General features: G+C 35.3%; 1 protein-coding gene across 1 annotated transcript; it reads right to left on the reverse strand.

Moving 5' to 3' along the window:
* Nucleotides 1-222: 222 nt before the first annotated feature.
* SLC6A14 (solute carrier family 6 member 14) lies at nucleotides 223-23,727 on the reverse strand. The gene is made up of 14 exons (XM_024761679.1): nucleotides 23,663-23,727; nucleotides 22,540-22,699; nucleotides 19,071-19,202; nucleotides 17,430-17,591; nucleotides 16,493-16,631; nucleotides 14,879-15,011; nucleotides 13,157-13,297; nucleotides 7,452-7,680; nucleotides 5,609-5,734; nucleotides 4,284-4,402; nucleotides 3,635-3,734; nucleotides 3,270-3,379; nucleotides 1,137-1,304; nucleotides 223-433 (listed from the first exon to the last, which is right to left on the reverse strand). Exons 1-14 carry the CDS (start codon nucleotides 23,708-23,710, stop codon nucleotides 287-289), a joined length of 1,914 nt encoding a protein of 637 aa, XP_024617447.1. The 5' UTR covers nucleotides 23,711-23,727; the 3' UTR covers nucleotides 223-286.
* Between the last annotated feature and the right edge of the window lie 353 nt (nucleotides 23,728-24,080).

Here is a 24,080-nt window from a genome sequence, read left to right on the forward strand (position 1 = left end):
AAACTTGTATAATAGAAAATATAACTATTTTCTAAATAACCAGTTCAAAATAAAGCCTTCAATATACTAGAAAAATATTATTTTTAATATTTTATTGTGAAATAGAGGCAGCTATGTGTGTGTTAAGATAATCTTAAAAGAAATATAATAATCACATTGCTAAACATTAGTAGATTCACATTTTTATATTACATTCCTGCTTAAATGGGAAAAAAAAAATAAATAAAAATTTCCTCTTTTCTAAAACAATCACATTACACAACCACATATTTTTAAAAACTAGATCTCATTCTGGTTTTCTACTGCCACTAACAGTAGGTATTTCATGGTCAGTCTCTTTTTTAGGATCTACCATATTTTTATATCTTTCCCCACGATGTCTTTCCAGGTATGGCCCCCAGTTAGAAGCTGGTCTGCAGCAGCTTACAATGCGCTGAAAAGTAAAGAAAAAAAAATGAAAATTTTAGAGTGTTAAGTCTCCTTGCTAACCAAAATGAAATAAGAACCATAGAAAAGTAAAAAATGATCATCTAAATTCTTAATATACTGTCTACCAAAAAAAATGATACTCAAATGTAACCAATTGTTAACAGAATTGTATTAACTACAAAGCCAAAATAATTGAGTATGTAAATGCTTTCAAAAGAAAGTGTTTCGTGAACCCATTCAAGCAACAATATCACTTCATATACTTTCACTGAATTCTCAGACATTTCTATCCTGGCCTTTGGGTGAGGGTTAAGTGAGGATCTAAACCAGGTATGCCTGCGAAGTTTCAATAACCAAAGAAAGGGTCAAACCATTGATCTAGATCCACAAAGCACTCACCTAGATCTTGAACCCAATCTGCCTGCTGAGCCTACCTTGTCATTGTCCTATTGAGATGTCATAGTCAACTCCCCTGGGCCTCCATGGAAGAGGGATAATTCAGGGTCTGGACTGGGTTCAAGAAATTTACCAGAGTTTTTCCAGTTTTAACATGCTATTACAGTATGTATTATAACCAGATGAAGTTTTAAAGGTGAAAATTATAGATATAAAGGAAAAAGGTCATTTGCTTTGTGTCATCTCAGTAGAACTCAGTACGGGTATAGAAAACATAACTTTTAAAGTATAAATAATATTAACATGCTTACTTGAAGGATGGTTCCTTCAGCTTGAATTAATTTTATGATAGCCATAATTGGAATCCAAATAATACAGAAAATAATCATACACCAGCCTAGAGCAACTCCCCAGTCAGGGTATGGAATTTTGGCATAATCAGGTCTATGAAATTGTACCAATGACCAGATCAAGATTGCCTGCGAAAGTAAAATATGAAAAGAAAATGGTAAAGATTAAACTTTATTGCACTAATGATTTCATTTGCACTAAGTATTAGCAATTTGATTCCATTCCTTAGAAATAACCTATCAAAAGCAATTAAAATGAAAATACATTCAAGCCAACTAAGATAATCAGGTAACTAGCCAGAAGATAAAATACTAAATGAACGAATCTAAATAACTTGTATTTGGCTCTGAATAGATTCTTCCAAAATTAGCACTTCCATATACTTATAAAAGATACAAATACTTGTACAACATGTATTTCAATAAAATACTGAAATACAACATTTATTTCACTTATAATAGCATGGTTTTATTCTGTTCTATAAGCTAGCCAGCATATCAATCAATTCAATGAGAATGTAAAGTACACTTTAGTGAACATGCTTTGCACCTTGCTTAGCAGTTGTTTCTATTATTTTCCACTACACAGAGCACCCCTTACTCCACACCCAAAACACACACGCATTCACACATTTGTACATAATTACCAAAGCACCCTTCACTTTCTTACTGAGAAGAAAACAAGCTCAATATATGTTTGGGCAAAACAGTGACTCTTCAAGATGAAAACTAAGGCCAAGTTTTTTAAAAAGTATTTAAAAAAGAACCTACTAGAATGTTGCAGCATTAAAACTAATTATTTAGAAATCTGTAAAGCAAACAAAACAAAATGAGCAAAAACTAAAAGATCATCTAGTAGTTCCTCTAAATTTACCTGTCTTGAATTTTATAGATATTCGTTTAATTTTAGAATTAAATAGATTAATGTCTTTCATTTCATTACAGTAATTTAAGTTTATTTCACAATTACCATAATTTTACGTAACTACAAGAGAATGGCTGAGGGATAGTGGAATCTAATATATATGACTTTATACAAAATAGATGATAATGTATATCATTTAATATCTAATACTTTTGCATTTTAAAGTAAATCCAGTTGTCAAACCTAGTAATCAGTGAAAATTAGCTGGCTAAAAAGTGTAGTTAGGGGCTTCCCTGGTGGCGCAGTGGTTGAGAGTCCGCCTGCCGATGCAGGGGATGCGAGTGAAATAAGGAAAACAATATTTAGTAGCACTGTGAAAATCCCAACCGCTCACTACTTGAACCTGACCTTATAATGTTAAAAACACGCTCTAAAACAAATTCTAGATCAAATTATGTAATGGCCTTTGCTAGGAAAACCTTTGAAGCATGGGGGCAGTGAGAACCAAAGCATCCTCTATAAGGCTTTGCCACTGCCCCACCCCCACCATTATTTCTAGTCCATAGAAATTCTCTGTCCCATTAAGCATTTATTTTGGCATTCAGCCTTTTACTGAGCTTTTATTTAAAGATATCATGTCTATATGTCATGTTTCTCCAAGAAGGCATCTTTTGCTTTCCCTCAGCTCCTAAATAGCACCAATTTTTAACATAAACTATTGCCTCTATTGACACACATGAGTTTCTTTTAGTAATTTCAGATACTAAACACTTCCCATAAAAAAAAATGCATTAACAACTGAGTGTTTTTTCTTAGCAATTAGTATATTTAGATTGAATTCCTTGAAGGCAGAGACTGAGTCTTAAGCAGAGAGGTTAAGAACATTGTAGATGACTCAGCATATTTTTTAGGGAATGAGCAAATGACTGGTTTTTAAAAATTTATCCTATTGATAATTTTTAAGTATCTAGGACCTTTAAGTCTATAGGAGCCTGGTTATTTTCTCAAATGGTAACTGTTTAAGCCTATGGCCTCAAAAATAATACTACAAAGAAAGGCATTGTAATTTAGGCAACTTGGAGGCGCCAGTCATGAAGTAAAAGTTGAAAATCATTACTTTATGACATTAATTTGCCTTACTGTATTCAGTGTGAATAATTCAAGTTTACCTTAAAAGTGTTTAAATATATATACTATTGATACCAAATTCATGGCATGTTAATACTTACCGTCAAAAGCATAGGCGTAATGACAAACCAGCAAGCTCTCCACCATAGCCAGAATATCCACCTTTTTGTTCCAATCATCATTTCTATATCTTCAATGAATCTGTTGCCTCCTAAAAACAGCAAAGAGTGCATTCAGCCCTTATTTATACTTTCATTCATTAATCATTGTGGCCCCAAGTTATCTTTCCATGTCTAAACATTTTCCAATATTACAGCAATGAAGCATATATATACCTTTAACTACATTTTATTCATAATAAATTTTTGTCCAGTATATTATACTTAGCTATTATAGTAAACATAATAAGGAATCAAACTAAGTCATTTTAGTAAAATGTGTAGATAATTCTATAGTCACTATTTACCATAAATCCACATGATTCCCATTAGTTCCAGTATAGCTGCAATCAAAATGCCCCATCCAGCACAGAAGTGGTCAATCAGATGAACCCAGTAAATTCCAGCCTACCAAAAAAAATCAGTTACTTTTAAGTATATTTTTAATTATTTCTATGATTGATGAGGTACTCAAATTGAATCTACTAATTTGATTTTAACATATGCTCCTTGGTTTCACCTCTGCCAAAATGCGAAAAGGAATGTTTTCAAATGTAAACACAAACGTGGCTTTAAATATCTCAAACAGGATGTACCTTTTGTTCTATACTGAGTCACTGTTAAAAAATAAGCATTTAGAATAGTTGATTATCAAAATGATATGCAGTGTGTGCTCTGTAGTAGCTGCCAAGAAATACAGCCTATGTTTAAAGTATATAACTTTATTGTAATTGGGGAAATTGTCCATTATTGGGCTTTTTCCCCCTCTGCAAAATATACTTACTATTGAAATTGTGTTATAATGGGGAAAAAAATCTGGACTAAAACTCAGAATATCTTGATGCAAGTCAGACTTGGACTTGTCACTAAACATCCTCTTAAACTTTGGCTTCCTCATTTAGATTATAAAGTACATTCCAACTAATATTTTGTCTATGAAAAAATGCTGTAGTATACCTGAGTCACACACACGAGGCCAAGGAGAAACAAAACCAAGCAGCAACCCAAAGTTATGGGAACCCTCATTTTCTTCATCACTTTGGGAAATAAATCTTGAATCGTTGTTGTAATCGTTTCTTCAGAAGGGAAAAAATGACATGTCAACTCATTTGCCAATAATTTTAATCACAGAAATCAACTTCTATTAATCAAATTTACAAATATGTGTTGAGAATATACGCTGGGCCCTACTTCTTACTTTTAAAAATCCATGGGGTCCTTTCTCTTGGCAGTGACTGCTCATCAGTTCTGATAAAAATCAAATGGAGCCTTATTTGTTGTTTTTAGTCTGTTTTATAAGGCTTTTCATTGGTAGCAATTATAAGGTAACAGGTTCCCGAGGGCTGAAGTAGTGTGAAAGAGGGTTATAGGGAAGGAAGAATTCTAGCAGAACTTTTAAATAAGGTGAATATTTGAATAAATAACATGGAGACAGAAAGGCCTTCTAGGTTTAAGAAATAAATGTGTTCGTGAAACAGGGTACTGGCTAAAAGTAGAAGGATATATGAGTAAAAGGATTAAGAAACATATTCGAGATTTTTGGAGGGCTTTGAAAGTCAACTAGAGGAAGCTGGACCTTATCCTGTAAACTATTAAAATGGTTTATGTAAGAGCATGATATGATGAAATTCAGAATTTTTAGATGGGTACCCTAGGGAAAATCCCTATGTGTACACAGAACCATGTGCAAGAATAGTCATTGCAGCAGTGTGTGTAATTTTTAAAAATTGGAAATAATCCAAATGCCCATCATTATGGCAACAGATTGTGAATTAATTAGTGCTATATGTCTATGTATCAACATGGATTCATAACACATATGAAAAACAACTGTCAGAATGATACGTATGCTATGAAACTTCACATTTATGTGAAATTTAAAAATTTTATATGTTATTTATGGATACACATAAAATGTATACAAACATGGTCTGAATAACATACATAATCCATGGTGACGGTTGCTTTTAAGAAGGAAGAAATGTGAATTGTATTAGACAGAGAAACAGAGGGGACTTCAAATTTATCTATAACAGTTTAGTTTTCTAAAAAATATCTGAAGCAAATATAAAATATTAATCTCTGCTCCTTTGGGGTGTCTGATACATGAGTACTTTGTATTTTTCCATATTTAAAGCTTAAGTTAAAAAGAACTTTCAGTAAGATGATTTTGAGAGTAAAAGCTAGAGGGGGGCAACAAGGGTAAGAAAAGGATGTTTTTAAGTAGAGGAAACATGAGTAAAATATAAGAGGGATATGTTAACATTGGGAATATTTCTTACCAATGGAAGCAAACTGAGAGTCGAGACCCAAAGTCAAAAGCATGAAGAAAAATAATATGGACCAAAATGGCCCACCTGGGAGTAGAGCTAGAGCTTCTGGATAAGCAATGAATGCCAAATCAAAACCTAAGAAAATAAATGGCATTTTAATTTAAAATTAGTTGCCAAGAAAATTCACATATTTGAACATTTTCAAAATAAGATACTACAGGGCTTCCCTGGTGGCGCAGCGGTTGAGAGTCCACCTGCCGATGCAGGAGATGCGGGTTTGTGCCCTGGTCCGGGAAGATCCCACATGCCGCGGAGCGGCTGGGCTCGTGACCCATGGCCGCTGAGCCTGCGCGTCCGGAGCCTGTGCTCCGCAACGGGAGAGGCCACAGCAGTGAGGGGCCCGCAAAAGATATGTTCATGGAATTAACTTTTTAGTCTTTATGGAATTAACTTTTTAGTCTTTAGCTCTCTTTCCAAATGTTTACCCCAAATCACTATATGTAGTGCCATTTAATTTATTTTTTTCACTGTACATTTCACAGCCGTGTAGTACCATTTTATTTTTTTATTGAAGTATAGTTGATTTACAATATTATGTTACTTTCAGATATACAGCATAGTGATTCAGTATTTTTTGCAGATTATACTCCATTATAGGTTATTACAAGGTAATGGGTGTAATTTTAGTGCCCTTTTAATCACTATATGGATACCTGCAAAATTGTATGTAATGAAACTATAAATTGAATCTTATTTTCTATTTGTTTTTTTTGTTTTTATTTTTTACTTATTTTAAACATTTTATCAGGAAGGCACATTTTTTCTCTTTATACAGCAGGTTCTTATTAGTCATCAATTGTATACACATCAGTGTATACATGTCAATCCCAATCACTCAATTCATTCTATTTGATGTATGTTACCTTTAGAGACGCTTTATAAAAAAATTTCAGTCATGTTATATGATACTTAGTTTTAAGTATTTTAAGTTTCTCCAACCTCCCAGAGGACTGGCCTAGGAGTCAGGAGAATTAGCTTCTAGCCTAGGCTCTGTCACTTCCTAATGATTCGATCTTCTGCGAGACATAACATTTCTATGCATCAATCCACTCCTCTGTAAATGAGGAGCTGGATACTAGATGATCTCTAAAGTCCTTTCTAGTCCTAACATTCTATTCTCATTCATCAATCTCTCCATCAAATAATACTAACCATAAATAGAAATTTAATAAGAAAGTCCTACTTAAAAGAACCCTAGAATTCTGTTCCGGAGAATCTTTAGCCAGATAATTAAGCATCCCTAGTTAATGTCTTTAAAGTTAGGAAGTTCACTAATCAGATTCCTTTAAAGCTGGACACAGCTGTATACTCAAAGTCAATTGTGTTTCTATCTGTATGACATTTGTGCGTTTTAAAAATTCAGACCTAATAGTGTAATTTTATGTGGATTAATTTTTATATATAGTCTCTCATATATTCATATATACATATTAACACACACGTATCTATATGTATGTGTATATAGATATACATACACACAGATGAAGATAATGCATGTAAAGTGCATAGCATGATGCCTGATACTTGCAATTGTGCAGTAAGTAGTTCCTATTAAGGATTAAACAAAATTTGGAAAAAATATTCTTAAACAAGTGTTCTGTAATGTACTGTTGTTTCTCAGATCATCTAAGAATTATTAAATCATTAAAACAACCAAGTTATATAAGATGAAATGAAAAAGAAAACACAATACCCTAAATCTTGAGTGCTTTAATTGTTATAAAATATATCAGTGTTTCTCAAATGAGCTATATTGACTTAATCAAAGTTAATAATATATAGCATTACATACCTGATTTTACAACTTGAGAGACTTCCTTTCCAGATATATGAGCCATGTGTCCCAATATAGAAAAAATAGCAAATCCAGCAAACACACTAGTGAGGCAATTTGTCAAACAAATTACAATGGCATCTGAGAAGCAGTTGTTATTGAACTTATTGTAAGATGACAGAGCAACTAAACCACCCCAAGCCACTGACAAGGAGTAAAATATCTGTGTGGCAGCATCTTTCCAAACCTACAAGGAAAATAATATTTTAAAACACACTCTTAATTTTTCATTTATATAAAATATTTCATATATACAAATGAATAAATATTCATACAAGAACAAAAAAAATACCCAAGTACCCACTACTCAGCTTAAGAAATAAAATGTTACTAGTCTATTTTTTTTTTAAATAAATTCCAGGGACTTAATGTTTTTTTTTTTGAAGATGTTGGGGGTAGGAGTTTATTAATTAATGAATTTTTTTTCTTTTTGCTGTGTTGGGTCTTCGTTTCTCTGCGAGGGCTTTCTCTAGTTGTGGCAAACGGGGGCCACTCTTCATCTCAATGCGCGGGCCTCTCACTATCGCGGCCTCTCTTGTTGCAGAGCACAGGCTCCAGACGCGCAGGCTCAGTAGTTGTGGCTCACGGGCCTAGTCGCTCCGTGGCATGTGGGATCCTCCCAGACCAGGGCTCGAACCCGTGTCCCCTGCATTAGCAGGCAGATTCTCAACCACTGTGCCACCAGGGAAGCCCTGTTACTAGTCTATTAAAGCCTCCCTGTGTCTCTTCCTGATCATATCACTCTTCCAACCTCAGTGGTAACTGCTATCCTGACTTCTGTGTTTATCATTTCTTCAATGTTCTTTATATTTTTACTAACCTAAACAATATGGCATTTAGCTTTACATGTTTCTGAGTTTATAGAAAAGTTTTCTTAAAGCATGTAAACTTATACAACCTGCTTTTTCCATTCAGTAGTGTGTGAGATTTATCCATTATCAATTTGAACCATATAAAATTTCAATTTTGTAAGTCAAAAATGAAAGAATATAGGCAAATTCATATGGTTCAATTAAATGTATGTAGTTCTGAACATTTTTTTCCACTGCTGTATTGCCCCACTAAATATTGCCAAATTATGCTCCAAAGTAGTTTTATCACTTTGCATTCCCACCAGCTGGTATGAGAGTTCCCATTCCCCTACATCCTTGCCAACACTGGTCAGAATTTTTAATACTGTCCAAACTAGTGGCTGTGAAATGAGTTTTGATAACCCTAAGTACTTTATAAGGTTTAGCATGTTTTTATGTGTATATATTCCATAGTCTTTTCCTGTGAAGTTCCTGTTCATATTTTTTGCCAATTTCTTGTTTGGGTTATTCACCTTACTTGATCTCGAGGAATTCTTTATGTAGTTCGGATTCTAATCCTTTATCTGTTATATATGTTAGTTGTTTTCTCCCAATTTGTGGCTTATATTTTTCACCTCTTAACATTGTGTCCTTTTTTTTTTTTAAACATCTTTATTGGGGTATAATTGCTTTACAATGGTGTGTTATTTTCTGCTTTATAACAAAGTGAATCAGTTATACATATACATATGTTCCCATATGTCTTCCCTCTTGCGTCTCCCTCCCTCCCACTCTCCCTATCCCACCCCTCCAGGCTGATAACATTGTGTCCTTTGATGAACCAAAGATTTTGTTTTAATGTAGCTGAAGGTATTCATCTTTGCTTTTATGTATTGTTCTTGATTTCTCCGACTTAAAAAAAGAATCCTTAGCCCAAGGTCATAAAGCTACTATCCTATATTTTCTTCTAAACGACTTAAAGTTTTGCTTATATCCTTAAGTTTTCAGTTCACCTGAAATTGATATGCATATTAAATTAGGAATCCCAACACATTGCTTTCTTTCTTTTTTCTTTTTTTTTTTTTTGCCCGTGCCGTGTGGCATGCGGCATGTGGGATGTGGGATCTTAGTTCACTGATCAGGGATCAAACCTGTGTCCCCTGCATTGGGAGCGTGGAGTCTTATCCACTGGACCACCAGGGAAGTCCCTCAACACATTGTTTTCTAAATGGAATATCAATTATCTGAAGATAATTGATATTATCAATTATGTCCAAAGATAATTGATATTTTCAATTATATCAATTGGATAGTCAATCCCTTTCCCACTGACCTGCATCCCCACTTCTGCCACATATCAAGTTCCATACGTTCATGAATCTGTTTCCGAGATTACTATTCTGTGCCACAGGTCTGTATGTCTATACCTAGGCTAACACCACATTATTTTTATACCTATAGCATTAAAATATTGTTTCATATCTGGTAAGACAAGTCTTCCTCACTTCTTCAGAAACACCTTGCTTTTTTGCCTTTTCTCCTTTGCATAAATTTTAGAGTAAATTTTCAAGTTCCATGGAAACTGTGCTGGGAATTTGATTGGAATTCTATTTACTCCATATATCAACTTGGGGACAATAAAAACATTAATTCTTAACAAGGGTGGTACTAGGCAGTTTTTGAAGAACGATGATACATTTAGGCATCCCCTCAATCATCCAGTACCCTCATTCCATGTTTTGATTAGAGCCCCACGTGGCTGGCCTCATCTCTCCATCTAATTCGACCCCTTTATCATTCCCCCTTTCACGATCTACCCCTCCTATGTCTCTGCTAAAGGACAATAATAAATCTTAGAAACTAACCTAGGTAAATCCATTTTAATAGTAAAATTCTGTAGATATAACATTACCCCAAAGAAAAATCTAACTGTGAAGACTTCACATAATAGGGCTGGCATATATGTAGGCAAAAGTGTGGTTTTAGTCCTTCTGAAAACAGGACTGGTCAGTGGAAGGCAGGCCATATAACATGGTGACTAACAGTTCTTGCTCTGGAGTCAAAAAGAATGAAGCCTAAATCCAGTACGTCTCACTTTCATTGAATTTGATTTATTTAACATCTTCAAGCCTGTTTCATCATCTATAAAATGGAGATGATGATGATGATAATAATAGTAGTAGTAATTATGTGTCCTAGGAAGGATGTGAGAATTAAATGAGATAACATATGTAAAGCAATTAGTAGGATACTCAGTGATAACTATTATTGTTTTTATGGAAAAGAAACATAAATTGATACTCGGTTTCTTTTGTGGAAGTTGAAAACAATAATTTTCTCCTTGAAAGATATGTAATCTATTTCCAATTTCAATTGAAATAAAGTTGTTAGGAGTGAAATAAATACTAGGTCTTCAGAATACAGCTTGATGTTAGATTATTATTACGTCTTATTTCTCACATGATTTTGTTATATATAAGTGAAATATATATATAATATATATACTGGCAGGAAGCCAGTAGGAAGTAAAATGGATGGATAAATAGATGGATAGATAGACAGCTAGATCATGGTTATTTCCCTTATATATAACAAAATCACGTGAGAAAAAAATGCTCTCTTATTTCTTAGGCAGTTGTACATATTAAGAAATGAACAACATGTTTATGTTGGTCTCTCAGCTGCTTTGACTTGATACATTATGTATGCATATGTGAGTTGGGGGAAGGAGGCTGGAGGTCGTGTGGCAGGTCTGGGTTGTGTCAGAATGCTACTGCATACCATGATGTACCTAGGCTGCAAATAAAAGTGAAATATAGTTCCAAACATAGTTATAATCTCTATATCTACCCATCTCATAGCTGTATACAAGATTATTAGTTGAGTGATTAGGAAACCTTAATTCAAGATGCAAAAGCAGGGTATGTAAATTTAATTAAGTGTGACTCTTCCTGGGTCTCAACTTCATCACTGTAAAATGACGGAGTTAGTAAAATAGTCACTGGAGACCCCTCTAGCTATAAATTTCTATGGTTCTCTACTCTCCTAGAGATATCAGTAGAGTTCAAATACTTAAAGAAAAGGAAAAAATATATACTTATGATTGCATGTTTAGAGTATGGATTGGAGCAGAATAAAAAGCATCTAAGAAAAAATTCTCATTGCCAGCAAACCCAAAGAAGGCATGAGGGTAGTGTTTGTGTTGGGGAGAGGAGGTAGGATGATTAAACTGTATGTTTCATAAGGAGCTTTAGGCTTAGCTCTGATGTTTTAAAGACAATAGAGACACCGAAACACAGACCAGTATAAAATAGTCATATAAAATTTTCAGGATAGTTTCACGGAGCTATAAAGCCCAGGTGATCTGAGGCTTGTAAAAGCCACTTAAAGGAATATCAAAGGGGCTTTTCAACTGTGCTCCAAGTTATGAGGTTTAAAGAAAATGGAGGGTCCACTTCTTAAGGAAAATGTTGCATCTACAATACAGTATTATATAACAGCAATAATTAAAATACTTGTGTGCTCATATTTATATAACGGTTTACCATTTCAAAGAACATTAACATATTTTATCTTGTGTAATAACCTAACAGAGGGAAGATGATGAGTCCCAACTTCCATTTTATTTGCTTCTCATCCATTACCAAAAATGGTCTTCTAGTTGGAAAGAGATTAACAGAGAAGATTAAAAGATATGAGGCCCAAGATAAATGAAGAAATCAACAGGGGCCTACAGACACATCAAACTATGTTAATCTCCAACACATAAACAATAAAAGTTCATAGTTCTAAAATAATTTAGGGTTTTATGGTTAATTATTGAGTGAAAATTGGACACACAGAAGGTAACTGAAGGCCAGAGATTGACCTCTCAATTTTCAAAATGGTAAAGGATGGATTTCCATTACTAAAAACTGATAAATTTGACTTGCTTACCAGTAATATTCTACAACAGATAATTAAATATCCGGATTGTGAGTATTTAGAAAGTCACAATTGCTGGAAGTTAGCATGAGTTCCACAAAGAATACCATAGCAAACTAAAACTAATATCCATTTTGGCTAACAGTACTAATATGGTAGATATTATAGTGTTTCTTGATTTTAATGTAATACCGTGGGGTTTTACCTGACCAGAAGCTTAATGTGTTCCAAGAATGTGACATGACTACTAAAACAGTGAAAGTGTTATTAGCCTGTGTCAATAGAAGCATAGTATATAGAGTACACTTACTGACAATGCTGTCCGCAGTCAAAATTGTAAAAGATTTTATGTACCTATGATACACACAGCCATTGTCTGGAGATGGACTAATATTAAAAGGGGTTACCAATTCATATTCATGGTACATATTTATGTGTCTGATACAAGTAACAGTTTTGTTTATGGAATGCTTCATCCATTTCAAATTTATGTTTTAACTTCATAATATTAACTTTTGATATTAACTTTTGAAGACAATTAAAATTTATATTAGACCATTAAACCATCAGCTATAATCTTTAAATCTACTACAAGTTTATCTGATAAGTCACATAGCCCTAGTCACCAATTTGTGGGTATTCATGCATGAAATATTCTTTTATATTAATTAATTAGCCCCAAATCCTTTTGGTCAAATAGAATCAGTTTGAATAAAATGACTTTGAAAATCCTATTGCTAAAAATGATTGTCTCACTTCCAATAAGAGAGCATTAGTGTCATGTTAAATAGTTAAATCAGACATCCTAGGGGACGGAAACACTAATAAACTTAAGTACATATTCTTTTGCAAGCTACTATGTTATGACACTCAATGGCAATCAAAGATTTTCAATATTGGCTTGTAAGTTTTGCCTGCTCAGATAATTTGAAATCCAAATTGTCTTACCTCAGCTTCCCTAAGTTTTGTAAAATTTGACTGTGCTCCAATATAGTATGAAATGCCTTTTGATGAGCCATCCAGAGTTGCCCCTCGGATCAGCAGGATTAGCAAGACAACATAGGGGAAAATAGCTGTAAAATATACCACCTACCACGAAGAACAACCAAAAGTTAATGTTATTTCTTTAAATCATGGTGTATAATTATATACAAATAAAGTTATTAGCCAGTTGAAATTAGTAAAATAAAGTATCAAAGATTTCATTAGGTTATTAATGTCTGATAATACTAATACCAATGTTGGCATACTTTTCTCTTTCTGTTCTCACCACTCTCAAATGATCCACTTTCAAAACACTCTGATGTATGAAGCAATACTTACCAGGTTTGTGTTGTAAATACACAATACATTAGCAATGGTAACTTGGAATCTAGATCGAGTGCTTTCCTAAATGTATCCTAATAAATGTCTGAGGGGACTGAATAGCACCTCTTGGTAAATTACTGCATTGATGTGGGAAGGGAAATGATTTTAAACCCTGCAGTGATACTCAATCCCCAAGGAGAAGGAAAATCTCCTAGTAGGTGTCCAAATCCCATGAAAGTTGATTAAGTGAATACTGGACACTTGCTATTATTATCCTTAAAGCTACCATTAAGAGAGCTTGATAGCACACATATATACGTGTGAACTGCTTGTGTCCTAGATAATACATGGTTCCAGATGAGCAGACTGCCTTTGAGGCTGGCTTTTCATTAATGTGGATGATTTCTTTGGTCCATAGATGTCCTATGTTTGATAATATGTCCAAGGAGACGATTTAAACAAGTCATCCAGAGACCAATAAAAATTAATTGCGTGGGTAAATGGCTTTTAATGGATTCTTTCAATATTAACATCAAAAAGGAACCAAAGGTTTCAAAAATTGCAACATTATTTTGGAAAGTTTCCACTGACTTTGTGATGTTCACTGTATTTTTGTGATCTAACAGCATATCTCATTACAATGTAACATTAAGTGACTGTGCTAGATATTGTACCAGAACACAAAGATAGTATCCACAGTTATTCCTGTCCTCTGTCTTTAAGGAAGTTTCAGTCTAGTAGTTACAAACACATACACATTTACTTTTCTGAGTACTGTACAACTGCTCACAGAGAAAATTTCATACCGTTCTCAGAAATTGCCACAATGCTCTCTGAAAGTTTAAAAGATAAAACAATGAAGTGGGAAATGTTTTTCAGAAGAGGACTCTGCTGAGACAAGGTTCTGAGTCAATTTTGGCAAGCTTTAAGAGAACAATGGTATAGTTTTTATCCTTCTCTCTCTAACAAGGGGAATCCTGACACTGTTACCCTATATAACATATATAACAAGGATCTAAACTTTCCAAACCAAACATTGCAATATATAATTCCATTCAAGATGCTTCTTTATTATAGTAGGACAGAAATACTCCCAAGCCTCAGAATGCTGTATCAGCTAGAAGGGCCCAAGTTTAGAGAAATTGCACACATGTAGTACTAATTTTTGCTTGTTTTCTTTTATTTTTAATAATAGCAGTGTTCTTATGTATTTTCTTAGAGCGAGGCTGCCTACTTAGAAAGCTTTTCACACATTTGAATGTTCCCATCATAGAAAAAACATGCATTTGGTAATACCTGGCATTGAACTACAATGAAATCGGAAAACAGCTACATCACTGTCTAATGTGTTTTCTAAATTACCTTCCCAGAAGACTTGATTCCTTTAAATAGTGCTGTTCCAACTATGAGCCAGGCCAGAAGAAGACAAAGTGCTAAATACCACACAATGACTCCAGGCTCATCCAATCCACTTGACCGTTGGAGCGCCACTTTACTGAAAACACATAAGCCCTTTGATGAACACACAATCACTTGTCTTAATACATTGAATTTTTTAATATCTTTCATCCAGGGAGAAGCTTCATGAGTATTTTATTAATACATCACTGTTGTGTGACTCTTTTATTGATACAGTTGTATGGAGGGGCAAAAATAGTTCAGTGAAAAATTAGGCTCTGGACTTTCTGGTCAACTGCAGCCAATACAAAGTTCCAAACCCCAGAATAAAAGATCCACTCATTCCTTTAGCTATGATTTTCCCCTAATATTTCAAAGCTCCTGTATGGAAAGAAATTAACCTTACATCAGATTATTTCATTTTACTTATTATGGTATTTTTTTCTCAAGTTCAAATGATGGAGAAAACATTTAAATTGTATTACATATTTTCTTATTCATCATACTTGTAGTTATCAAACCTAAATGGTCCCATTATTTATACCTTTTTCAAAGGTATAATTCCATGATTTCCACTAGGGACATATATGGATCTAGGATTTTAATTCTTAGCTTGATATTTGGAACATTTCAAGGTCCAAATTTTAAAAGGGTCACAAAGAGCAACAACATGGGGCTTCCCTGGTGGCACACTGGTTGAGAGTCTGCCTGCCAATGCAGGGGACACGGGTTCGAGCCCTGGTCTGGGAAGATCCCACATGCCGCGGAGCAACTAGGCCCGTGAGCCACAGCTACTGAGCCTGCGCGTCTGGAGCCTGTGCTCTGCAACAAGAGAGGCCGCGATAGTGAGAGGCCCGCGCACCGTGATGAAGAGTGGCCCCCGCTTGCCACAACTATAGAAAGCCCTGGCACAGAAATGAAGACCCAACACAGCAAAAATAAATAAATAAGTTAATAAACTCCTACCCCCAACATCTTAAAAAAAAAAAAAAAGAGCAACAACATGGAGCTGAGGAAAAGCTCATTACAGCAATAGTCAAAGAAGTTATGTAAGGGTAAAGGGTAGGTATACAGTAAGGAGATTAAAGAGAGATCATTTAAAATTAATAAAAGCAAATATAACCCCAAACATCTATTTTTACCATATAATGACAATTATAAGCAAAATGGATAAGGAAGAATCTCAGCCTTAAATAGCAATTTTTCCCCCAATATTACTCATCACCCAAATGTTTATCATTAGAACTTGCTCATTATAATCTAAAAGTTGCATATCTTTCCTTCAAAGCAATGCCCTAGCTTATAGCTAATAAGCACTGCATAAATCATCACTGACAACATTGTGCCCATTTAATAACTAACTTATAAATGACAATCTGTTAACTGTGAGCTAATTTTGCAGGCTACTACTCACACAGGCTAGGTAAACATTTGAGTCAAACGACGTATAATTTGCTCTGACTCCACCCCCCCTTTTTTTCTACTTATATGAGTTAAGAAAAGAGCAGATCAATATTTTATTGTTATAAACATGTTTAATAACATCCGTCTAAGATGTAGATAATTTACTGTACTCACTTCCAATATTGTTCACTGGGAAGCTGCCCTGGCTGATAAACTTCACTTCCATTGATGCAGGTAAAATTGTTGGCGTCTAACCAGCTTTTATTCACTTGGAAGATTTCACCTAGCTTTATACTCACATTACAATGTGTCACTAAAAATTAGAAAAAAGAATACAGACACAGACACATACTTAGTTTTAGAAGAGTACTTACCTGGAAAAAAAGTTTTAATGATGAAATATTTAAAGTACTGTCTAAATTGTTACTTGGTGAAGGTGGAGTAGAAATCTTACAAATGGAATAAGCCATGCACATTCAGCATCTTAAATCCTCTCTACTACTAAGCTGGGGGTGAGTATGAAAATCTCTGCCTTTTTAAATTGTGGTTATGTTTATAGTAATGACAGCTATAGAGTAACAATCATTTCAGTTGGGATTTAGTGCTCTAAGGAACTTTTCATATGTGGACTTATTTAACTTATATAGATAAATGACACCTTTAAATTCCTAAGAAGTGTTAAATCTTTATCACTTTATCCTCCAATATACACAGGCAATCCCAGTGGTAATAGTCGACAATACTGATGCTACATTGTCCCAAAGATAGCAACATTCAACCATCAACTGAAACACTACTACTGTCATAAATAGTGCTTTTCTCTCTTACCACTTTCCCATTTTCTTCCTTTTCTTGCTGCCCACAACTTAGGCCTGCAAGAAGTACTCCAAGTAGTGGTTTAGCCTTACTGGGTGCCCTCAGAAATTAACATATTGCATTAATCAATTTTCAGGTTATACATGCTTTATTCTGCTTTTATCAATAACCTATGTCTCACTTAAAATTGAACCTAAATTGGTTAGAAAATGATTTACCCCTTTAATCTTCTTAGAAAATATAAAAGAATGATGCAGAGTTAATAATATTTTTTAAATAAATCAATGAATTTTACCTATAGGCGATCTGCTACAGGTATTATCTGCCCAATAAGAACAATTTTTCCATGGTAGTTCACGTTGAAAAGAAGCAAACATGTAGTAAAGACTATAGGCAATTATGACATTATAATAGATTGTCACAAAAATGGATATCAGGACCATTGTAATCCCCACACCTGGAAAAGAGAACGATTAAAATAAAAAACAAGTGAAATTTGTTTTCCTAATTCATAAAGCTGCATCTCAACTTCCACAAAATCTATTTTAAAATGAGAAAACTGTTTAAAACAATGTTTTCTATCTCTCTCTTTTTTTTTTTTTTTGATGGGGGAGACAGTACTACTGTGTGAGTAGCTTTCTTCTCAAAATTATTTTGATGATTGACTTTCTGAGACAGTTTTTTAGTTGATCAGAAAAAGGTTCTAAGATCAAAGACCTTTATTAAGCCATCGAATTCACATAAGGGAAAACCATGTTCATTATTCTTTCTTATTAAGCCTGTAAATTCTGGTCAGAGTGGATACTATTAAAAAAAAAACTATTCAAAGCTCATATCCTATCGACTCGCTGACCAATACTTCCCTCTTCATCAATAAACCAACATTTAAAAAAATATCTTTATTATAATTGCTTTACAGTAGTGTATTAGTTTCTGCTTTATAACAAAGTGAATCAGCTATACATATACATATATCCCCATATTTCCTCCCTCTTGCATCTCCCTCCCACCCTCCCTATCCCACCCCTCTAAGTGGTCACAAAGCACGGAGCTGATCTCCCTGTGCTATGTGGCTGCTTCCCACTAGCTAGCTATTTTACGTAAACTGGGACCAAGTGAGAGTGGCATGGACATATATAAACCAACATTTTGACAAGTAGAAGATAAATCCTCTGAATGAATGTCCTAAAAGGAGAGTGTACAGCATTTCTACAAGTGCATGTAAAGAAAATTCAATAACTCAGTAACAATCCAAATTTAAACTTCTGAAATTTCTTTAGCTCAGTGGTTTCAAAATACAGCAAGCATACTGAATGTAACTCCTATGTTAAGACTAGCTTTTGAGGTAGCTTCCTTAATATTCCAGCACTATATTCTATCCACCTCGCTATAAATATATTTGTGATGTTACACTGAAGCCTTTGCAGTAGTTTTCAGCAGCTAGCACATACCAAAATGATATCTAATCTTCAAACAGAAAGGCTATTGGATGTTTAATAACAATCAAAGCATTAAAAAAAAAACTTTCCTAGTGCCCTATTCCATTAGGAGTATTCAAGAACAAATAGTGATCTGCCCTTCAACTTTTCTGAATGAGGCATTGTAAAAGATATGCAAAAGCAAGAAGACAAAGACCACATATGAAGTAGAAAAAAAGCCAGAGCCATAAAGTTAATGCACAGGACTGTTTGCCAAGAGAATTCAAAAGGTGAAAACAGGAAAATAATGACACCTTAACAGCTCTCTCATATCCTTCTTAACCCCTACCATACCTGCAGCCCAAGATAAAGAGAAATATAAAGTAACATTTGATTTCTAAATTCGACAGTGTCAAATAGTCAGAAAAGCAACGTATGCCCTTTTGCCTTTAATATGAGGACAGCTATATGCAGGAATAGACCAATAAGCACAATAAGGAAAACATTTTAATACCAACCTTGAAACAATGGTAGAATCCTCCAAACTGAAACTGGACCTAAGCTAGCAAATTGTCCCAGTGAGCACTCCAGGAAGTACAAAGGTAAACCAGCCAGTGCTAGCATAATCGCATAAGGTATCAAGAAGGCACCTAGAAAACACAAAAAAAGAACCAAAGCACTATTATATGCCCAAATCTGGATGGCACTTTGACAACTAGCACAACATTTTGAAAGCATTCTGGTACAGTGGAGTCAGAGAGTACTGGGTTTAGCCTCCAAATTTACTACTGTCTGTGAGAAAATAGTTGATTCTCTAAATCTTGGATTCCTCATCCATGAAATGGGGATGCTAGTATTACCTAATGAGGTTGTTGTGATTATTAAAAACAATAGCCCGTAAAAAGCAATCCAGAGAAGTTGAATGATCACAGGCTTTGGAGCCAGGTAGCCCTAGCTTTATATCCTGGCTCCATCATATACCAGTTATGTGACCTGGGGCAGTTTACCTAACCTCTTAACCTTGGGTTCCTCATAAATGGGAAGAACAATGCCAACTCATCAGTTTGTGGTAAGGGTTAAATCACAGAGCCTATGTGAAAACACTTGGCGAAATGGGCAGGCACATAGTATATTTTCAAAGTTAAGTTCCCTCCTTTCTCCTTAAAAAATAAACAGTTTTTAAGACTTAGGGTTCAAATGTTAAATGTGGTTCAAAGTGGAAGTTACTACAGCTAAGTTCAGTATTCTCCAAATAGTCATAAGGGTCTTCACTCGACGTTAATAAGAAATATTATTTTTGGTAGAAGAATCTGAACAATTGAGATGCATTCAGAATTAACTTTCAATTTCATAAGGACTAATTCTACATTTACATTATTCAGGCCCATTTTTGGTTTCTGTTTTAAACCTTGTATTATTTTACTTTTTTTTCTGCCCGCTTTTAGGGCATAATACTATTCATTAGAACTATGACCAGATTTTTGGTAGAGGCAGGGACAGAATATTAAGCTTACTGTTCAAGTATTCTAGAAGTCTTAACAAAGTTTAATAAAAAAATGTGGAGATAAGTGAATAAAAATAGGCTTTGGATTATGTACATTTCATATAGCCATGTTACATTTTTTTTCTCACATATTTTTCCCATTATGGTACTATAACATCATACCTGGGAATTACATTTTTTCTAACCCTAAAAATATATTCTACTAAAAATGGGAGACAACCGGGCTTCCCTGGTGGCGCAGTGGTTAAGAATCCTCCTGCCAGTGCAGGGGACACAGGTTCGAGCCCTGGTCCAGGAAGATACTACATGCCACGGAGCAACTAAGCCCGTGCTCCACAACTACTGAGCCTGCGCTCTAGAGCCCGCAAGTCACAACTACTGAGCCTGTGTGCCACAACTACTGAGCCCGCATGCCACAACTACTGAAGCCTGCATGCCTAGAGCCCGTGCTCCACAACAAAGAGAAGCCACCGCAATGAGAAGCCCACTCACCACGACGGAGAGTAGCCCCTGCTCTCTGCAACTAGAGAAAGCCCAAGCACAGCAACGAAGACCCAACACAGCCAAAAATTAATTAATTAATTAATTAATTTTAAAAAATTAGGAGACAATAAAGTACTTGTTACATACTAGTCACCAGAACATAGGGACAAATATGTTTTTATAGATGTTGCAATGTACATACCATCACTACTATGATTAATAGAAGTTTAATTCCTACCAATGATAAATATGAAGAAAAAGTAATACAAAATATCTCTGTTTAAACACAACAATAAGCAACGCTTTGCTATCCCAGTGTAAATAGGTTTTTAGGCACCCACAAAAAAGGATTTTCCTCAATGCTGTATAAGGCTTTTCACCCCTTATATTATTTCATTATTAATAACAACCATAACGGGTAAATTATCAGTCCAGTATAGTGGTCACCAATTGTTAGTCCTGCTGACCTAGACCCTAAGGTAGTCTGATACTCCTCTTTCATAAACTGTTAAAAAGCTCCTACAGATAAAAATGACTCCAGATTTTAACAAGTCTTTCAAGCCTGACCATAATTTAAAATCTAATCTATTAACATTTGACAAATTTGAATTTCATGTTCCTCTTTTATCCTTGGGTAAAAGAGAAAGAAGTAATTGAGAGAGACTAGATCATCCATTACCCAAATGATGTGATCTTTAAAAACTGAGAGCCAATATGATATATTAATTTTTAGAGGAAGTGGTGAAAGAGGTAATAGCATACAATAAATAATGCCATTTTATTTCAGCTAAGTTTAAGAATTCTCTATTAAATCAAGTTTAATATAGTTCCTGGAAATTTATAGTAAGTACTGGGCCTATGTATGATGTCAACTCACAGGGAATTTCCTATTCTAAATTAGAACTTAAGAAGTTGGAAAGGAGCCTGAATGCTTCTCTCCACTACACGGACCTTAGGACATAGACACCAAAAAGACTGCGATTCCTGAGTCATCTTCCAGCTCAAATTTATACCAAACCCATGATTAAACAATGTATGCTCTAGATAGGGTAATTTATGTCACCAACACTTAAAGTGTTTGATAAACAGAGCCCCTTTCTTAACTCTCTGAAGGCCAGTATGAATGTTTAATATAACCAATTAATAAGGAATATAAGATTGAAATATCACCACACAAAATCCTATTGTACCAAGAAGAATACTTATAGTGACATCGTTTCACTGGTAACCAATTATGAAATATAAGGGAATGTCACCTCTACACTTCTAACAGAACCTGTAATTACAAGTAAATAAAATACGGTAAGTGAAAAGAGGTTTCAACATTACTAGAAGATTGTACAATTCATTTTGTTTCCTTTTGTGTGTCACTTCAGACTTATTTTTTTCTCCTGTTCTAATGGAGTCTTCCTTAGTGATCTATGAGGTATAAACTGCATTATTTTGCAGAAATTAAACACCTAGCCTTGATCTACATTCTATCACATTTTCAAAGGACCTTCTACATGATCAATCCAATTTGAAATACATGTAACTGAATATTGCAGCTTAAAGTACAAAACGTTTAATTACTTTTTAATCAACTCCTTCCACACTTAAATTTCCAAAATGTAATGCCTTATTTTATTTAAGCAAACAATTTATTTGAGCTTCTTATGAGAACGAGAATTCCCTGCCTTTTGCTTAGGTTCAGCTATAAATTAGGCAAAACACAACTTGAGTGTGAACAGATTATCATAGGAAGGTGTAAATTAAGAAGACGAAGTCATAGTTGAAGATGACATGGGATTTCAGATCAGAAGCTCAGAAGTGCTAAATATACAACTTTTATCAAGTTTATATCTGAACATCTTGTGAAGCCAGCTTTCCAACGTGAGCTAGAAACTCATAGTCTAATAATAAAACGCATTATGCTCATTTCCCATCCTCCCACTAACCCATATTATCATATACCTTTCCTCAGTTGTTATAATATCCTCAGAGGCCATAAAACACCGCACTTAAAACTGAAGAGGAAATAAGGAATCTCCACACATTCCCCAATCCCACTGCATATCCAACCATAGATAAAATGTAATCCGATTTTTTGGACCAGTTGCCACGGTCCTGATTCTCATCATTTTCACCAACATGGAAATTCTCAGATGAAGCCGTCACTTTCTAGAAAAGGGAAAATATCAACAGCTTGGTTTTTTTTCCTATTAAAAATTCCACAGACGCATAATTTCACAAAACCACAGAGTGACAGTGAGACCGAGACAGAGACAGAGAGACAGAGAGAGATTGAGAGAATGAACCCTGAAAACCATAGCCAAGGAGGACACTTTCCAAGGCTGGGGAGATTTCTGAGGATGGCTGCTTTTACTTTACAACGTTTATCCCATGAAATGAAAAAAGCTCTGTAGGTGGATATTTTTACTACTTCTTCGGGTTAGATCATCCAAATTTTGGTGGAAAGGGTACATGTGGCACCCAGCATGATGGGCAAATGAAGGTGGGAAAATAAAATTTCAAATACAAAAGTCTTAAAGATGAATTAGGTAAAATCAATGCTCTTGAAATCAGAGGAGATATTTGAAAAAAAGGATGAAATATAGTTTCTACTGAAAAAAAATTCATAGACTCTTTTTCATACTGGCTGGTAGTTTTGATGTTTGGAGTTGTCAGGGAAGTTTAACTTCTCTCCATATCCTGGAGAGTAAAATCAGTGCTTTTTTGAAAGCCACAAAATAATATTCAGAGACAAATTCTTCTGTCCCACCAGGTGGAGCAATGCTCGCTCCACTTCAGAGGACAGGGGAGAGTTCCTCAGGTCAGATAAGGACAGTACATTTTCTCATTTCCCTCCCGCATATGGACACAGTCTGGAGAGGGACAGAAAACACAAGGTGGTGGGCACACCCAAGGCAGAGGATGAGGTGACCCTAAGACATCTAGCCACCAGAGTAAGAACTGTTCTATGTTTCCTCTACTCTATGGGGTCATCTTGGGCACACATGAAGGCAGCTGAACAGAAATGTGGAAAACAGGGTACAGCTGCAGAGAGCAAAATCTGAGACTTGCCTCCCCTTAAGTTTTCCCTTCCCAAGCCCTCCACACCTCCCATAGCTCCCAGATTCCTACCTCCTTCCCTCTGCACTTGAAGAAGCTCGGGCACTTCAACTTGTCCATGGTTCACTGGCTCCCTGGGCTGCTCTGCCGGTCTCGCAGTCTGGCGGAGCTTGACTGGTGGCAGGTGCACACTCCCCCGTCACTACCTGCCAGAGTGAGCCACCATGCCCAGGGGTGGGGCCATTTATGGAGGTAAGCTCTCTCCTCCCCCGCCTGAGCACCCTGTCGTGTCAATTACTGGAAGGGACTAAAGTGAGGCTCCCGTTTTGCCCCTGGCAAGCTGGCATGTAGCAATCCCTTGCCCCGGGCCCCGGGAAAGGGCTGGGCTGTGAGAGAACAGAGCAGTCAGAGCCGAGATGACTGACAGCCTTTGACTCAAAGCCGCGCAGGTGCCTTCGCAATCTTACCTCCTTTCTGGGGTTCCCTGCTT

Source organism: Neophocaena asiaeorientalis, unplaced genomic scaffold (genome assembly GCF_003031525.2).
Source record: "Neophocaena asiaeorientalis asiaeorientalis breed wild unplaced genomic scaffold, Neophocaena_asiaeorientalis_V1.1 scaffold1069, whole genome shotgun sequence".
Classification (NCBI taxonomy): Eukaryota; Metazoa; Chordata; class Mammalia; order Artiodactyla; family Phocoenidae; genus Neophocaena; species Neophocaena asiaeorientalis.